A 20,027-nucleotide genomic window follows, 5' to 3' on the forward strand; every position below is an offset into this window, starting at 1 on the left:
TGAGGCCGGATTTGAACTCGAGTCCTCCTGAATCCAGGACTGGCGCTCTATCCACTGTGCCACCTGGCTGCCCCCCTAATTATTCTAATAACATTTATATATGTCCAAGGTTTGCAAAGTGCTTTACAAAAATCTCATTTTGTCTTCATGGAAACCCTGGGATGTACAGGTGGTGTTGTCATCCCTGTTTTGTGGCTGAGGAAACTGATGCAGACAAAGCTGAAGAGACTTGCCCAGATTTACACAGTTAGGAAGTCTCTGAACTCAGATCCTCTGATATTCAAAACTCTGCTCCTTCTATTGTCTCCCATGGTCTCCCATATGAGATCTGGGATTTGGGGAGTATTTGTCTTCCCTTCACTGATGCATATTGTAAGCCTTCTACACATTAGGGGTAGGTCTCTCTGAACTGCTGTGGTAGAAGGAATACATCCCCTGCAGGGGGCACCATTTGTGATCTACCTCTATGCCTGCCCCCAGGCTGGTCCTGAGACTGTGAACATCTCCAGAACCATCCACGCTGAAGCTAGAGTTTGTAGGATATTTTCCATTTAAAAGGAAAATAAATGTATCCCCTGCAAAGGACAGGGAGGTACATTTGGCCAAAGGGGAGTCGAGGGAGCTTGAAATTAAGTGTGAATTAAAGAGGAAAGAGAACATAGGACCCAGCAACTTACTCACAGACCTGGGACGCTGGCCCACAGATATCTTTGTGCCCTGTTGCACTGCATTCTCTGAGGAAGAAATATCACCATGAAGACCCACACTCCCCCAAAGCCCTCACAGGCCTGCTCTACATCAGGCTGGGGGGCCGGGGAGCCCCATGATTGACCCAGGGAGCTCGGCCCTGGTGATTCTCTCCACACCACAAGGTTGCCAGTTGCCAATGGTCAGCTGCCCGGCCAACTGACACCAGCTTCTGGAACCTTCTTGGGGAAGGCAGCCAATGGGGGTTGGGGTCCAGCTGCCCACGCCCACTTCCTATAGAAGGAGCCGTTGTCTCAGAATCCATCCTAGCCTCCTGAGCACACCAACTTGTTGTTTCCTCAAGCATCCATTTAGTGGGAAGTCAGTGGTCAAGATCCTCCTCCTGCTACGTTCCAGCTGTGTCTTTGAGCAACTCACTCCCCTCTGGGAGCATTGGTTTCCTTATCTGTAAAATGAAGGGGCTAGATCAGATGAACCCCAAGTTTCCTTCCATGTCTGCATCCTGTGACATGGAAGTCATCCAGAGGGTCAAAACCCTCTTATTCCATTGAAGTAGAGTGGGAGCCCCTTAAGAGCAAAGACTATTATGCCTTTATTTGTATAGTCCCCCCCCCCACCAGCCCCATAGCGGATGAACTGAATTGAAGTGGGAAACTTAGCTTCATATTTTCATTGATTCTCCTCATTTAAACCAGTTCTTCTTCCCATTCACCCTTAACCTTTACCTCCTGTGATTTAAATTTTGTATTTTATTTTATTTTATTTATTTACTTATTTTTGTGGGGCAGTAAGGGTTAAGTGACTTGCCCAGGGTCCCACAGCTAGTAATTGCCAAGTATCTGACTCTGGATTTGAACTCAGGTCCTCCTGAATCCAAGGCCAGTGCTTTATCTACTGCGCCACCTAGCTGCCCCCTAAATTTTTTATTTTATATAGCCAGAATTGAGGAGGTCTTCTTCATGTCTGTCAGGTGTACTGAGAGGAAAAATCACTTCAAATAAAAGTCTTAGTCACCTGGGAAATGGATATTTCTACCCATTGATGGTGAAGAGAAACATAGCCGTCCCTGGAGCTGGGTTGGAGAAGGGAAAGGAGATAAAGGGGCTCCCTGGGCAAGTCATACAGCTAGTAAGGGCAGATTTGAACTCAGGTCTTCCCGACTCCAGACCTGGCACTCTATGTATTACAGCACCATTTACCACTTCACCTCTTTCCTGGACCACTACAATATGCCCTTAATTAGTTTCCCTGTCTCCAACATCTCTGAAGGACAGAGCCAAGCTCCCTGGCCCACAAGGGAATCAGACCCACGACTGTGACCTCATTGGTGCCAAACTCTAAACAACTCAGCTGAACTTCATTCTCCACATTCTTTCCAAGCTCAGTCTTGCTTGGCTCAGGGGCTTGTTTTCTGTTTGTTTTTTGTCTTTTCTGAAGCGTCAGAGTCCAGCTGTTTCCATCTTTGAGGACAAGACATCTCTGCTGGGCTCCTCCCTCCTGGACCAAGAAATCATAGACCTAGGCAGGGCTTTGTAGACTTGGGGAACTGGCAGCTCCCCACATCCAGTCTTCTCATTTTACAGATGGGGAAACTGAGCCCCAGAAGGAGAGATGTGTCAGAAGGAGCAGGGACAGTGTCTTTGCTAAACCTCCCAGCTCCCCCTTCTCACAGCACAGGGCTTGGCACTCAGCAAGACTGCTTGTGGAATGATAAATGAAGGAATGATCTGTGCAGCAGAAGGGTTGGTTGATAAGCCTAGCACTCTTAAAGTAACAACAACAATAACTAACATAGGCAGCCATGGCTCAGTGGATCTCACTGGGTTGGGAGTCAGAAAGATCTGAGTTCAAATCCACCCTCATATACTTACAAGCTATGTGACCCTGGGCAAGTCACTTCACCATGTTTGCCTCAGTTTCCTCATTTGTAAAATGAGCTGGAGAAGGAAATAGCAAACCACTCCATTATCCTTGCCAAGAAGACCCCATGATATGGTCCATGGAGTCACTGAGTCAGACACAACTCAGCAAAGACAACACGTTCCAGGTACTGGGTTAAGCACTTTACAATTTATCATCTCATTTGATCCTCAAAACACTTGGGGGTAGATGCTATTATTATCTCCATTTTATAGCTGAAGAAACTGAGGCAAACAGAGGTTGAGTGACTTGTCCAAGGTCACACAGTAAGTATTGGATGCTCGATTTGAACCCAGCCCTTTCTGACTCCAAGCAGATCACCAGCTGCCCTGGCATAACGTAAATCATTAGAGGAAAAGAGAGCTCCACTAAAAGTCCAAAACCCTGGTCTAGACCTGGGCCAGTCGTTATCGGGATCTGTGACTGGACAAATCACTTAACCTGAGGGTCACCACTATAACTGGCAATTTGGGCACTGGGGGCAAGCAGCACAATAATAATAATAATACAAGTAAGTTGGGGAGCAGAGCAGGGCTGGGCTGAGGAGGGTCAGTTCTGGAGAACTGATGAAGTACATCTCACTCCTCTCAGTAGAGAGGTGGAGGACTACAGGTGTGGAATTCGGCATACACTGTTGGATGAGGTCACAGTGTCTATTGGTTTTCCTTAGATGTTTTGGTTACAAGTGAGGGCTCAATGTTTGGGGGAAGGCTAGGTGGGGGGAGGGGTGCTCGGTAACTTTGATATAAAACCTAAGGCAACATTAAAATGTTTTTTAGACCTACAGATATAACACATTTTCAATCACACAATCTTTAAAAATCATTGTTCTGTATTATCTTGCCTTCTAGATTTTGGTGCTGATGGGGCAGAGCGCTGGTCACCTGGCCCTAATTATGGCGCTGGTGAGGACCTAGGGGCTGAACAAACACTCTGTAAACAATAGAGAACCCTATCATTGTCCCAACTGACATCAACCCTTGATGTCTCTTCTTGAGGTGGAAACGACCCTGGGTTCTTTAAGGCTGTGTTAGCAGAGTAGATTTTGGCAGATCCTGTCTCAGTAGGATACCTGGTGGTGTATGGTGTGTGTGTGTGTGTGTGTGTGTGTGTGTGTGTGAGTGTGTGTGTGAGTGAATGTGAGTGTGTGTATGTGTGAGTGTATGTGAATATGTATGTAAGTGTGAGCACTCACAGTGTCTGTCCTGGCTATAGACCTCATCACCCCACATGTGGATTGTTGCAATAACCTCCTGATTGGTCTCCCTGCCATCAAGTCTCTCCTCACTGCTTTCCTTCCTTCTTCCACTTGGGTGCCAAAGCGAACCTCCTAAAACTCACACCTGACCCTTCCCGATCAGCTCCGGAGGCCCTTGATTATCTTCATACCTTGTCACAATCTTCTTACACTTTCCTCCCTCCCTTTCGTGTGGTCCATCGACACTGGCCTTTTTGCTCTCCCTCACACAGGACATCCATCTCCAGACTCCACGCCTTTTCACCGGGGGGGGGGGGGAGCCTCCTGTGCCTGGACTGCCTTTGAGTCTCCACTCCAATCCCCCTTCTGCAGGAAGCCTTTCCAGGTCCCCCTCCCACCTTCCCGCAGAAATGACATGTTCATATTATCTTCCCCCACCAGACTGTAAGCTCCTTGAGGAAAAGAATCATGTCTTTTACTTTCTTGGTATCCCCAGTATTCCTGGCCCTTATTCAGTAAGCCTGCTGACTGACTAGAATTCACTCACAACCGATTGGATTCAAGCGGTGAGGCATAGGGCAGCATTGCTGGCAAACCCAAGGGTACAGAGCCAAGATGCAGGATAAATGAAACAAGAAGTGAAAAGCAGAAAGAGGAGGCTTGGGAGTAAAAAAATTCACCTTTCGAGGATCTGGTGAGACATCAAGATGGAACTATCCAGGGGGCCTGGACTTCAGAACTGAGGTCAGGGATGGAGACAGAGATTTGAGAGCCATCAGCATAGAAGCTGTGAGAAACAGAGAGTTTAGGTAATCTCCCCAGAGTCACACAGCAGAACCAGAACTAGAACCCAGATCTCTTTACTTTTAAAGTGTCCAGACTTTTATTTTTCTCCATGTTTCCTCACCTACAAAGTTCTAGATCATGGCTGGCCCTGGATAAGTCCATTTTTATGCTCTTCTGGCTTTTCCAATCCCCCTTTCCCAGAAATGGATGGCTTGAGGCCAAGGCTGTATTTGTTTCTTATGTTTTGCTTTCCTGGCTCCCCCGGGGTACCCAAACACCTGAACACTGAGGTCAATGAGAACTTGGATTCCCCCAAACCCATCCTTTCATAGACCCCAGAGAGAAAGCACAGCCTCAGAGCTGTATCCGGAAAGCTTCCTGGACAACTGCCTGCTGCTCCCAGCTTCCGTCCGAAGGACAGCCAGAAATGACAGGTGGTGATGGCGCAAAGCCCAAAGTTGTCCCAGCAACAAGGGGAAGTGGGAGTGGGCCTCGCAGGTGGCTCCAGGAGAGGACCAGAGACCCCAGAGACTGGCTGGTCCCACCCTTCCATGGGCAGGAATTCTCTCTCTTAAACAAGCAGCCATCCAGCCTCTGTTTCAAACCTTCCAAGGACCGGCTTAGTCCATCGCTTTTTGAGACCATTCTGCTGGTTAATCAGTGTTTCAGTCTATTGAGCCAAAATCTGCCTTTCTGCAGTTTCTGTCGTTACTCCTCTTTCCTTATGTCCCAGAGTAGGAAACTGCAGATCAAAGAATCCTGGGATCCAGGATCACACATGTGTCCTGTTTCCCCGTCCTGAGTACTTTCCAATACAACAAAGTTGTCAGTGTCCTCTGGATGATCTTGGAGGGCAGGAGAGGAGCCCCAGGGCTGGAGGTGTCAAAGGTTGTATCAGTTTTCAGAAAGTATAAGAAGGGGGCACAGTGGATAAAGCACTGGCCTTGGATTCAGGAGGACCTGAGTTCAAATCCAGCCTTAGACACTTGACACTTAACTAGCTGTGTGACCCTGGGCAAGTCACTTAACCCTCATTGCCCTGCAAAAACAAAAACAAACGTGTGCCTTAGGCTCCTGTGGCTGTTGGTCTCTTAATTCTTCTCATAATAATGTTTTTAAATGCATCAAATAAAATATATAACATGGAAAAGAAAACCAGTAATAGTGAAGTACAATTATAATTTTTTTAAAGCTCATAGACCTTACATTAACAACCCATGCACTAGACACTAGGAAAGATGAATTTGATTTGGATTCCTGGCAAAATTCTTCAATATTATTAAATTAGCATTATCATAAGGACTTGGAAAGAAAATGATCACTACAAGATTAACATCCTGTTACATAATTATTTCATTTTTTAAGCCTAGGACTAATATAACAGTCACCAAGATCCACATAATTTCCTCCTCTTTAGGAGTTTATTTTAGACAAAAAAGTTATGAATTCATTCACAAGTCCCCAGATAGGAAAGATGCCCAATAGTGAGGCAAAGCTTGGGTTCTCTCCTTTTATGTCTCTTTGTGGTTGAGGAGAAATTCTGTTAACTGGAAACATTTGGGTCTGTGAATGGAAAGCATTGGAGTGGGGGAAAATTAGGGAAAGACCTGACCTTTGGGGGACTTCCCTCAGTCTGGGTTTTCCTCTCTAAGAAATCTGTGGTGCCAATGACTCTGCCATAGTTCCAACTTTTCTTTTTTAAGAAAGTATTTTATTATTTTCCAGTTAAATATAAGGATAGTTTTCAACATTTGTTTTCATAGGATTTTTAGTTCCAAATTTTTCTCCCACCCTTCCTTCCCTCCCTCCCTCCTCAAGATGGAAAGCAGTCTGATATAGGTTTTATATGTATAATCACATTAAACATATTTCTGCATTAGTCATCTTGTGAGAGAAGAATCAGAACACAAGGAGAAAACCTCAAAAAAGAAGGAAAAAACAGCCCAAAAGTAGAAACAGTATGGTTCAATCGGCATTCATAATCCACAGTTCTTTTTTCTGGATGTTGAGACCATTTTCTTTCATGAGTTCTTTGAAACTGTTTTGGATCATTTCACTGCTGAGAAGAGCCAAGTCTATCCCCATTGTTCATCACACAATGTGGCTGTTACTGTGTACAATGTTCTCCTGATTCTGCTCCTCTCAGTCAGCATCAGTTCATGTAAGTCCTTCCAGGTTTCTTTGAACTCCTGCTCATCATTTCTTACAGCACAATAATATTCCATTACATTCATATACCACAACTTGTTTAGCCATTCCCTAATTGATGGGTATTTCCTCAATTTCCAATTCTTTGCCACCACAAAGAGAGCTGCTATAAATATTTTTGTACATGTGGGTCCGTCTACATCTTCTATGATCTCTTTGGGATACAGACCTAGCAGTGGTACCACAGGGTCAAAGGGTATGAACAGTCCCATAGCCCTTTGGGCATAGTTCCAAATTGCTCTCCAGAATGGTTGGATCAGTTCACAGCTCCACCAACAGTGCATTAGTGTTCCAATTTTCCCATAGGATCTCCAACATTTATTATTTTCCTTTTTTGTCATATTAGCCAATCTGATAGGTGTCAGGTGGTACCTCAGAGTTGTTTTAATTTGCATTTCTCTGATCAAAAGTGATTTAGAGCATTTTTTCATGTGGCAATAGATAGCTTTGATTTCTCCATCAGAAAACTGCCTGTTCATATCTTTTGACCATTTCTCAATTGGGGAATGACTTGAATTCTTATAAATTTGATTCAGTTCCTGATATATTTTAGAAATGAGGCCTTTATCAGAAATACTGGCTGTAAAAAATTGTTTCCCAGTTTTCTGCCTCCCTTCTAATTTTGGCTGCATTGCTTCTGTTTGTACAAAAACTTTTAAATTTAATGTAATCAAAGTCTTCCATCTTGCATTTCACAATATTCTCTATCTCTTGTTTGGACATAAATTGTTTTCCTCTCCATAGATCTGAGAGGTAAACTATTCCTTCCTCTCCTAATTTATCTATGGTATCACCTTTTGTGTCTAAATCTTAAACCCATTTTGACCTTATTTTTATATAAGGTGTAAGATGTTGGTCCATGCCTAGTTTCTGCCATACTATCTTCTAGTTTCCCCAGCAGTTTTTGTCAAATACTGAGTCCCTATCCTGGAAGCTGAAGTCTTTGGGTTTATCAAACAGTAGATTACTATAGTCATTTACTACTGTGTCTCCTGTGCCTAACCTATTCCACTGATCCACCACTCACTTTCTTAGCCAGTACCAAATAGTTTTGATGACTGCCCCTTTATAGTATAGCTTCAAATTTGGTACAGCTAGCCCACCTTCCTGTGCATTTTTTATTAGTTCCCTAGATATTCTTGACTTTTTGTTCTTCCAGATGAATTTTGTTATTATGTTTTCTAACTCTATAAAATAATCTTTAGGTAGTCTGAATGGGTATGGCACCAAATAAGCAAATTAATTTAGGTAGAATTGTCATTTTTATTAGCTCGGCCTATCCATGAGTAATTGACATTTTTCCAATTACAGAAATCTGATTTTATTTGTGCAAAAAGTGTTTTGTAATTGTGTTCATAGAGTTCCTGGTTTTTTCTTGGTAGGTAGACTCCAAAGTATTTTATATTGTCTACCATTACTTTAAATGGAATTTCTCTTTGTATCTCTTGCTGCTGAATTTGTTGGTCATGTATAGAAATGCTGATGATTTATGTGGGTTTATTTTATGTACTGCAACTTTGCTAAAGTTGTCAATTGTTTCAAGCAGTTTTTCAGTTGATTCTTTAGGACTCTCTAAGTATCCCATCATATCATCTGCCAAGAGTGAAAGTTGTGTTTCCTCGCCTATTCTAATTCCTTTAATTTCTTTTTCTTCTCTTATTGCTATAGCTAACAATTCTACTACAATATTAAATAATAGAGGTGATCATAGACATCCCTGTTTCACCCCTGATCTTTTTGTGTGTGTGTGTGTGTGTGAGGCAATTGGGGTTAAGTGGCTTGCCCAGGGTCACACAGCAAGTAAGTGTCAAGTGTCTGAGGCCAGATTTGAGCTCAGGTCATCCTGACTCCAGGGCTGGTGCTCCATCCACTGCACCACCTAGCTGCCCCTTCAGCCCTGATCTTATTGGGAATGCCTCTAATTTATCCCCATTACATATAATGTTTGCTGGTGGTTTTAGGTAGATACTGCTTATTATTTTAAGGAAAGCTCTACCAATTCCTATGCTCTCTAGTGTTTTTATTAGGAATGAGTGTTGTATTTTGTCAAACACTTTCTCTGCATCTATTGAGATAATCATATGATTTTGGTTAGTTTTCTTATTGATGTGGTTGATTATGTTAATAGTTTTCCTAATGTTGAACCAGCCCTGCATTCCTGGTATAAATCCCACCTGGTCATAGTGTATTATCCCGGTGATCACTTGCTGTAATCTCCTTGCTAATATTTTATTTAAGATTTTTGCATTGATATTCATTAGGGAAATTGGTCTGTAATTTTCTTTCTTTGTTTTGGCTCCATCTGGTTTAGGTATCAACACCATATTTGTGTCATAAAAGGAATTTGGTAAAACTCCTTCTTCACCTATTTTTCCAAATAGTTTGTATAGTATTGGAATTAATTGTTCTTTAAGTGTTTGGTATAATTCACTTGTAAACCCATCTGGCCCTGGAGATTTTTTTCTCAGGGAGTTCATTGATGGCTTGTTCAATTTCTTTTTCTAAAATGGGCCTGTTTAAGGATTTTATTTTCTCTTCAGGTACCTGGACAATTTGTATTTTTGTAAATATTCATCCATTTCACTTAGATTGTCAAATTTATTGGCATACAGTTGGGCAAAATAGCTCCTAATTATTGCCTTAATTTCTACTTCATTGGTGGTGAATTCACCCTTTTCAGCTCTTAGTTTTATTGATTACTTCTATAGTTTTCTTGCTTTCAATTTTATTAATTTCTCCTTTGATTTTCAGTATTTCTAATTTAGTATTTAATTGAGGATTTAAAATTTGTTCTTTTTCTATCTTTTTTAGTTGTATGCCCAATTCATTGATCTCTTCTTTCTCTTTTTTATTCATGTAAGCATTTAGAGATATAAAATTTCCCCTAAGCACTGCTTTGGTTGCATCCCATAGGTTTTGATATGGTGTCTCATTATTGTCATTTTCTTATTATTGATTATTTAATAATAATTGATTATTATATAAGTTATTGATTGTTTCTATGATTTGATGTTTGACCCACTCATTCTTTAGAATGAGATTATTTAGTTTCCAATTAATTTTCAGTCTACCTTTCCATGGCTCTTTATTACATGTAATTTTTATTGCATCATGATCTGAGAAGGATGCATTTACTATTTCTGCCTTTCTACATTTGACTTTGAGGTTTTTGTGCCCTAATACATGATCAGTTTTTAGTCTGTACCATGTACTACTGAGAAAAAAAGGCATATTCCTTTCTATCCTCATTCAATTTTCTCCAGATATTTATCGTATCTAACTTTTCTAACATTCTATTCACCTCTTTAACTTCTTATTTATTTTGTGGTTAGATTTATCTAATTCTGAGAGGGGAAGGTTCAGATCCCCAACTAGTATAGTTTTGCTGTCTATTTCCTCTTGTAACTCACGTAACTTCTCCCCTAAGAATTTGGATATTATACCACTTGGTGTATACATGTTTAGTGTTGATATTACTGCATTATCTATCGTACCTTTTAGCAAGATGTAGTTTCCTTCTTTATCTCCTGATCCTGACTTCCCTGGCTTTCCAATTAAAATCCTGCCTCCTCCAGAAAACTTTTCCTTCTTTCTCTTAATGCCAGTGCCTTCCTGCTGTTGGTTCTTTCCACTTTACCCCCATCTAGATTGCCTTTTGCCTCAGGCCTTCCCTCTTAGGCCTCCCCAGCTAGCCAGGTCTGCCCCAGCTGCACTTGAGCTCATCTTGTTTTTTGGTTGGAGTGAGAAGAGGCCTGTGGGAGGGGAGGAGGTCACCAGACAGAGAATTAAAAGTGGGCCTTTGTGAGTGTTTAGGAACACTGGAGAGTCCTGTGAAATCTCTTGTACAAACAAACAGTCCACAGAGGAGGCCTGCTAAGGTCGTGTCGAGATCGCCACTTTTGGCCCTGTAGACGTTTCTCAAAACACTGGAGTAGCTGCAAGCAAGCAGCCTGATTGGGAGGGAGGGGAGAGGGCACTTGCCTTAACCCCTCCCCCCTTTCTTGGTGCCTAGGGAAGTAATTGCTCTGCTTACTTCATAGATAGGAAAAGATGGATTTTTCAGCTCCCTGCATTAACTTGAAAATGTTTAAGAATAACAAAACAAAAATATGTTTGCATGGCTTCTCCCCCATTAGCCTATTTTCCTGCTTTTCTGTACTTTACATACAGTACCTAGCACATAGTAGGTACTTCATCAATGTCTGTTGACTGACAGCTTCTTGGATGGGGGTTGGGGGTGAGTTGAGAATAACACCAGGTTGTGAACTGGGGAGCCTGGGAGGATGTTGGTGTCCTTCCTTAACTAAGAAAAGGGAAGGGCTTGGGGGAGGAAGACAATGTCCCATTCTGGACATGTTTAATGTAAGATGTCTTCAGGATATGCAGTTTAAGACGGCTGATGGGCAATTGAGGGTGTGGAATTGGAGGCCACCATAGAGGTGAGGGCTGGGTATGGAGGCTTAAGAATCATCAACAAAGATGGGAACTGAATCTATGGGAACTGATGAGATCTCTGAGTGCAATCCCAGAGTAACAGAAAGCCTTGGGGGACACTCGGAGTTAGTGGGTGTGACCCGGATGTAGGAGACTAAGAAGGGAAAGTCAGATAGGCAGGAGGAGAACTAGGACGGAGCCCCAGTTGTTTGTCCTTCGTTTTTGAAGAGGACCAATGACATCATGGGCTGAGGGACACGTGGGTATGTTTGTAGGCGGTAGAGAAGCAGCCGATGGACCGGGAAAGATTGAAAATTAGTGAGAGATGGGGGATGAGAGGGGGGCAATCACTCTCACCTCTAGAACTCCAAAGTTCTTGCCCAGTTTCTTTTTTCTTTAGTTATAAAAGTATTTTATTATTTTCCAGTTACATGTAAAGATAGTTTTCAACATTTGCTTTCATAAGATTTTAGTTCCAAATTTTTCTCCCTCCCTCCCTCCCTTCCCTCCCCCTTCCCCAAGACAGCAAGAGATCTGATATAGGTTATATATGTACAATCACATTAAACATATTTCTACATTAGTCATGTTGTGAGAGAAGAATCAGAACAAAAGGGGGAAACCTCAAAAAAGTAAAAACAAAAACAAAAGTAGAAACAGTATGGTTCCATCTGCATTCAGAATCCACAGTTCTTTTTTCTGGGTGTGGAGAACATTTTCCATCATGAGTCCTTTGGAATTGTCTTGGATCATTGTAATGCTGAGAAGAGCAAAGTCTATCAGAGCTGATCATCACACAGTGTTGCTGTTACTGTGTACAATGTTTTCCTTGTTCTGCTCATTTCACTCAGCATTCCAGGTTTTTCTGAAATCTGCCTGCTCATCATTTCTTAGAGTACAATAGTATTCCATTACATTCATATACCACAACTTGTTCCCAATTGATGGGCATTGCCTCAATTTCCAATTCTTTGCCACCACAAAGAGAGTTGCTGTAAATATTTTTGTACATGTGGGTCCTTTATGATCTCTTTGCCCTTCCCTATTTTCTCAAGATGCAACCAGAAGTCAAAGGGCCCTGATGGCCATAGGTTAGTCCTGGCTCAGACTGAGCCCAGCATTTTACTAAGCAGGACATTCCCATAATGACCTGGGATTCACCCACTTGGAAAATATGAATTGAATTCATTCCCCCATTCTATAATCCCAAGCTCTCTCAGTCTCTCAGGAAGCCTCTTACTTTTTTTTTGGCAGGGCAATGAGGGTTAAGTGACTTGCCCAGGGTCACACAGCTAGTGTCAAGTGTCTGAGGACAGATTTGAACTCAGGTACTCCTGAATCCAGGGCCGGTGCTTTATACACTGCGCCACCTAGCTGCCCCAGGAAGTCTCTTACTTTCAAGGAGTTCCTTGGGGGCTGGGGGTGGGGGTGGGGTCTTATGACTGCATTCCTACATCATCTCTGAACTAGCTGGATCCCAGCCCCTTCCTCTACCTAAAGTGGCAGCGATGTGGGTAGAGGGAAAAAGAAAAAAATAACAATACACACCATTACATTTTCCCATCACCCAGAAAACTGACAAATCTCACGCAGCTCACTCCCAATTTTCATAAATGGCAATATTTTCCTTATAAACCACAATTTAAAAACCACACAGCAGGGCATCCAAGCCCTTTCCCTCATAGGTCCCTTTGTATAGTTCTACTAGCTAAGGCCACTTAATTTAATTTGGGGGTGGGGAGGCAAACGAGGTTAAGGGTCCAGGGTCACACAGCTAGTAAGTGTCTATGGCTGGATTTGAACTCGGGTCCTCCTGACTCCAGGGCTGTGCTCTATCCACTGTGCCACCTTTCTTAATTTAATTTTTAGTTTAATTCTATGAGCATTTTAAAAACCATTAGTCGTCGGCCATCCTAGGCACTGATGACACAAAGACATAAGTGAAACAACCCCTAACCTCAGTGAGTTTATATTCTATGTGGGGAGGGGAGGAGGGATGACAATGTGGGCATAGCTGAGTAAATACAAAATGAATACAACATATACAAAACTATTTTGGAGTGGTGAGCATCAGCACCTGGGGGGAACTGATAGAGCAGAGATTCTCAAGCCTATTTGAGGAAACTGAGGCTCATCAAAGAGAAAATGAATCTCCTGGAATCCACTGGACTCTACATACTTCTCTCTGCCTGCCAAGGTCCATCACAGTCAACTATATTATGTATTTATATCACCTTTATTTTTGTATATGTTTTCCCTCCCCTCTTCCTTCACTCAGTGAGTCATACTTTGCAACAAAGAATAAAAAATAAAGGGAAGGGGATGAGGAGTTCTTCAAAACTATCACATCCACTGGGTCTGAGTGTATGCAATGTTCCACACCCATAGCTCCCCACCTCTGCAAAGAATGGAGGGAAGTGAATTTTCCCACCTCTTCTTTGGTGTCAAGCTTGGCCGTTATCATGATCATATAGCTTCCTTTCCATGAATTGGGTGTCACTTGCCATGCTAGATGTCATATTTTAATCCCTAGAATTTAGGAACCAGACAACTGAAGCCAGGATTTCAAAGTTGATTTCACCTTTTGCTTGGAAGCAGAAATCAAGGATGTTGCAACATAATAAAATATTAGCATCACAACCATCTCCCCAACACCAGAGGGTGCTATGAGGATCAATCAAGCTGGCTCTTCTCCCTTGATTTATGAAGACAGATGGTTGTCTGTAACCCCCTAGCTCTGCCCCTGAGTGGGTGGCACCCCATTTCTCAGGCCTGTGTCTAAGTCGATGTGTGTGCACATGTCCATCCGTGGGATTCTTTGGCTTGGCTCCCCATTCTTCTAGTCACTCTTATTTTGTCCATTTAAGCCATGCCTTTATTGAATCCCCTTTGCTAAGATCATTATTTTAGGAGAGCATTTAGTCAAAGACATGACAATTTCAAAGATAAGCTACATGTAACACAAACTGTGGCTTTCTCTGAGTCCCCATTCAAAGGCCTCAAGCAGCAGAGAAGGCAAAAACCTAGTTCACTCCAGTAACTTCCAGTCAGTAGTCAGCTGAGTAAATATGATTTGCTGGATTCTGCTGTTGTGTTATTTTCATTTACATCATTGTAGCTACTTTGTATATGGTTCTTTTGTCTTCCCATTATACTGTAAGTTCCTTGAAGTAAGGAATAGTCTTTCCTTTTAAAATTTGTATCCCCAGTGCCTGGATCATAGTACGTACTTAATAAATATTTATTGATTTGACTTGAATTGAGCCTGATACCTTTAGGGAGTGAGAATGCCTGACTGAATTAATCAAAGGCACAAGCTAGGTATAAATAAATTTTTAGTCATTTGGGAGGAGTGGAATGAATTTGAGAATTGGAAGGAGTCAGATGATGCTACATGGGAAATATATTGGGGTTCATTGAAAAAATGATGGGTTATGGGGAAGCTAGGTGGCACAGTGACAGAGCACTGGCCCTGGAGTCAGGAAGACCTGAGTTCAAATCAGACACTTGACACTTACTAGCTGTGTGACCCTGGGCAAGTTACTTAACCCCAATTGCCTCACCAAAAAAAAGAGAAAAAAAAATGGGCTATAGCTCTGGGCCTATGGACCATAGGGAAGGAGATTCAAGCAGGAACATTCCAGCAACTGCTTGAAGCGGTGACATTTTGGGGATCAGAGAGTTAGAAGGATCCTGAAGGGTCAATGAGTCCAATCCCTCCATCTCCACTTTACAGAGTGGGAAACTAAGAAAAATGAGTCAATGCCCCCAAAGTCAAACACATCATAGGAGGCAGACCCAGGAATTGAATTGTATCTTTGACTACAAATCTACCACTCTTTCCACTTCACCAAAATGCATTAAGAAAATGTATTTCTTTTTATGGGCAGCTAGGTGGTGCTACAGTGCACAGAGTGCCTAGCCGGGAGTCAGGAAGTTCAAATCTGCCCTCAGACACTTACTAGCTGTGTGACCCCAGACAAATCACTTAACCCTGTTTGCCTCAGTTTCCCTATCTGTGAAATGAGCTGGTGAAGGAAATGGCAAACTCCTCCAGTATCTTTGCCAAGAAACCCCCAAATGGCGTCACAAAGAGTTGGACATGACTAAACAACAACAAATAATTTCTTTTTACATAAAAAAAGGAAGGCTTGCCCACTGGTTTAAAAAAAATCCTTTGATTATAGGCTCTTAGTAAATGGAGGTTGTTGTCACTTCCCAAAAATGTCTGATTTTCTGAAATCTTGCACTTCCCACCAGGAAGTCAGACTTACATAACGGTTCCCTCCGTTCCAAGCAGAAGGCTTTAGTTAAACAAACAATTTTCTTTGAGATGAGAATGACAGCAACAAGACCAATTTCATTCATTCATGGACGGTTGTTCGAGGCTATGGATGTTAGCCCGACTCCTGACTTTAGCCTGAGCTTAGAGCATCATGGATTTAGAGCTCTCTCTCGACACCCAGCCCTGTCCTGATTCCAGCTTGGTAGGGCCCACTGGAGCTCAGTCTCTGCTGGCCCGGCCTTCATGGAGGAGGATCTCCCCTACACCCTGGTGAAGCGCCGGGGGAGGGGGGGTGGGGCTGGCTACATCCACTGTTATTATTACTATTATCGTAATTATTAGCACTGTGATTCTGTGATCGCAAGTAATGGCCGTAGAACCATGAGATGTTAGAGCCAGAAGGATGTTTGGTAACTAACCATTTAACCGATTTCCTCGTTTTGTCAAACTGAGAACCCACTGAAAGGGAGAGATCTGGCCGGAAGTGCCCAGTAGGAATGGAATCTGAGCCCAGGGCGGCTGCCACTTGGCGTGCATGGGTCCTGTTGAAATTAGCACCAGCCTCAAGCCCCCTTTTCCCTGTTTGCTTTTGCATTATGGCCTCCTAGAATGTGAGAGCCGGAAGGGAGCTGGGGGGTCAGCGGCTCCAGCTCCTACCCCCATCTCTGCGGGCCCATGCCGCTTGCACCCTTCCGGGCTTCACTCTAATTTCCCCGGGCTCCCTAAGCTGCTCCCAGGCTCTTAATGATGTAGTTGATAATAGGATTGTGGGCATTCATTTGGAGCAGTAATAATGCCGGAGGGAGCCCTCCCGGGGCCTGGCTGTGGGGGGGAAGGGTGACCTCACAGGCTAAGCAGCCGGGCCGGGAGCTTGGAGCAGACGGCCCGGGGAGCCCGGAGCAGGAGGGCAGCTCCATGGGCGGCTGACCCCACGCGGGGACCCTGCCTCCAGGGCAGAGGGCACCATGGCTCTGGCTTTGGATGCTCTGCTGGCTCGGGTGAAGGATGTGTGCCGGAGGAATGGGCTGCTCATCCTGTCAGTGCTGTCCGTCATCATAGGCTGCCTCCTGGGCTTCTTCCTGCGGACCCAGCACCTCTCGCCCCAGGTCAGTCCCTCGGAGTCTTGGCGAAGGCTGTGCCTCCCCTCCCCCACCCCCTTGGCCCCAGGTGCTGTCCTGCCTCCCCTCCCCCACCCCCTTGACCTCAGGTGCGGCGCTTCCGACATCCACATGTTATCACCTATGAGCACGTCTGCACGCTCATTGTGACCATCCCTCTCCCCCTTCCCCAAATGTAAGTTCTGGGACAACTTTGTATCCTCAGTGCCTGGCGCACAGTAGGTGCTCAAGAAGCACGATTGAATTGAATCTAGTTGAATAATGAAGGTAATAATGACAATGACAATACTTCCATAATAACAAGGGGGGTCCATTCTCTCATTGAATCTGGGAGACAACCTGATGCAGGAAGGAGAACAGTTATTGGTATCCTCATTTGGCAGATGAGGAAACTGAGGAAATGACCCTTCCAGGGTCACACAGATCATCACCATCAGTGGTAGGGTTGGAACCCAGGTCTCTCTAAGCTCCAGGGGAAGGGTGATTTCATAGATGTGGGCATGTCCTCCATGGGGACAGATTTTAACTGGTCTGGGACTTCTCATCCTCCGCTGTTCTGGTCCAGTTCCTCCCATAAATCCAATGCCTAAAAGATGTCCCTAAAAATCTTTGTATATTTGATAGCTATCAGTGAGTGGTACTCCATCTGTGTCTGTCTCTGTCTCCTCCTGCCATCTCTCTCTCTCTCTCTCTCTCTCTCTCTCTCTCTCTCTCTCTCTCTCTGTCCCTCTCTGTTTCTGTCTCCATCTGTCTCTGTCTCCTCCTCCCATCTCTATCTCTCTGTCCCTCTCTCTGTCTCCTCCTATCTCTTTGTCTCTGTCTTTCTGTCTCTGCCACCATCCCTGTCTCTGTTTCTGTCTCTCCTCCTGCCATCTTTCCCTGTCTCTGTCTCTCTTCCCCACTTCCTTTTCTGATGATTATTCCTTTCTCTCTTCCTAAGAGCTTCCTAAGGGAGGAAAATGCAAGGGTTAGAATACACATTTTACAGAAGAAAAATACCAGAGGGTTAGAGAAACCAAATGACTTCCCCAAGAGGTCAAATGTGAGGAGCATCAGAGGTCAGATGCAAACTCAGGTAGCAGTAGCTTCTGCAATGCCCTGGAACTCCCCAGGGAAGCAGTCTGTAGGACACAAGCCCAGTGTCTCAGGGGGACCAGGGAGAGCCTGATCATGACAGCATAGGCAGCAGCCTAGGGAGGAGGATTTCGGGGATTTTCTCTCTTTCTCTCAATATCCCTTTGTCTCGCTGAGGCAAAGACTCGCTCTACTATTAGATAGTCATTCCTTTGACTTGGAGACCATTAAAAGAAGTATACCTTCCAATGATAGGGAGATGGTCAGACTTCATCTGCATTATTGTGCCCATTCTGAGCGTCATGGTTTAAGAAGAATGTTGACCAGTTGGGAGGGTAGTCTGGACTCTGACATAGAAACAGAAACATTGGACCTGGGAAGGCACTTCATTAGTTTTTGAGGCAGCCTGGATGGGTAAGCACCTACTATGTGCTAGGTGCTGAGGGAACAAATCTAAAGAACAAAGCAAGCCCTGACCTCAAGGAACTTCCAGCCTAATGAGGGAGATGATGTAGACATAGAGGGGAATATGCCAAATACATAGCTGCTCATCTTGGAGGGGAGGGCCAAGATACCCCACTTCCTTTGCAGGAGAAGCCTTCTGTAAAAAATTACACAAATCAATCAATTAACAATTAAGCACCTACTATGTGCCAGGCACTGGGGATACAAACTAATCTGGCCTTGCAAGGAGCTGCCCTTCTTGGGGTCAGAATTCCCTTGGGCACCGCTTGAACTCTGAGGAAGTTGGTCCTGACCTCAGGCTTAATTTTCCTCTTTCCATCTTCCCCCCAGTCGCTGCTCCTGCTTCAGCCCTCAAGGGCCTAAGAGAGCAAGACTAATGACTATAGGTTCCCATGTCTGCCCTGAGCCTTTCTCTTCTCCAGAAACATTCTCAGTTCCTTTGCTCAGACTTGAGAGTCCTTCCCTAACCCATCTGTTGTTGTTTGGTTGTTTCAGTCATATCCAACTCTCTGTGACCTCGTTTGGGGTTTTCTTGGCATTTGGGGTTTGCTATTTCCTTCTCCAGCTCATTTTACAGATGAGGAAACTGAGGCAAACAGGGTGAAAGGACTTGCTCAGAGTCACACAGCAAGAAAATGTCTGAGGCAGGATTTGAATTCAGGTCTTTCTGATGCCAAGTCTAGCACTCTATCCACTACACCATCCAGCTGCTGGCTGAAGTCCTTGTTAACTGTGGAGCCTTGGACTAGTCACTTCCCCTGTAGAGGTATCAGTTGCCTCCTCTGTAGAATAGGTTTCTGAGGTCCTTTTCTGCTTCCAGTCTAGGACCCTCCCCAAACCCTGGACAGCAGGGTAGCCACAAGCTGGAAGCCATCTCTTCCACTGAGTTATCATGGGACCAAACATTTATTTACTGCTAGGGCTTAGCTTGAGAACAAATTTGGAATTCCTATGTGTTCCAGACCTGGTTTGGTGGGGCCCTTCTCATCCAAGCAGCCCTCCCCATCTGTTTGGACGGGTCCACACTTCCTGAGCCAGAGAGATAACAGGAAGGATGTGGACGTTAGAACAAGCGCTTGGCAGGGGTCCAGGACATCAGTGCCTCTTTGAAATAGAATCCCTTAGTGCCCGTCTGATGTCTCAGCCAGGGACTGGAGCCCTGGACCACCCCCTTCCCTAAACAATGCTCTTGTGTACAACTGGGAAGACATGCACGGATAGAAACAGCCCATCCAGGGAGTCCCAGGAGCACATCTCTCCCAGCTCCCACCCTTACTGGCCCTGGGCTCTGGCATGGGGCCACATTCTGGGCACATCCGTAAAGTTCGACTAGAAGAACCCTCCTTCTCCTCAGACTTGAGTTCAAATCTCCACCCCCACTGCAGACACCAATGCTAGCTAGCTGTGTGACCTCGGGCAATGGCTTCTCCTGGGCCTCAGTTTCCTTTTCTGTAACAAGAGGAGAACAGAAGCTCCCTCACAGGGTTGCTGTAAGATAAGATGAGTTATAATACTGAAGAAATAAATGTTTATCGATTGATTGATTGAATCACTTGGCACACCCGGAAACTCTATAGCAATGTCAGTGAATTTTGTAGATATTATTACTCTTGTTATCATTATAGTTTTGGAGGGACCAAACCTGTGATTTCACTGGCATAAAGAATTCCTGATGAGAAGGTCCCTCCACTAATGCAGATTGGCACCTGCACTTCAAAAATCATCTTACAGAATTTCCTGGGACACGGTCTTAAATAACCAATATGTGTCAAAGGCAGGGTCTGAACCCAACTGTTCCTGAACTCTGAGGTCAGCTCTCCAACCACTAGGC

The 20,027-nt window shown here is 44.1% G+C and overlaps 1 protein-coding gene across 1 annotated transcript in view; it reads left to right on the forward strand.

The window, feature by feature from the left end:
* The first annotated feature begins 16,504 nt into the window (after positions 1-16,504).
* SLC1A7 (solute carrier family 1 member 7) overlaps positions 16,505-20,027 on the forward strand; it is an 88,978-nt gene continuing 85,455 nt past the window's right edge. The window contains exon 1 of the mRNA XM_044004886.1: positions 16,505-16,645. Within this exon, the coding sequence (XP_043860821.1) occupies positions 16,505-16,645 (141 nt within the window). The remainder of the gene's footprint in view (positions 16,646-20,027) is intronic.

This window comes from Dromiciops gliroides, chromosome 4, assembly GCF_019393635.1.
Source record: "Dromiciops gliroides isolate mDroGli1 chromosome 4, mDroGli1.pri, whole genome shotgun sequence".
NCBI classification, from domain to species: Eukaryota; Metazoa; Chordata; class Mammalia; order Microbiotheria; family Microbiotheriidae; genus Dromiciops; species Dromiciops gliroides.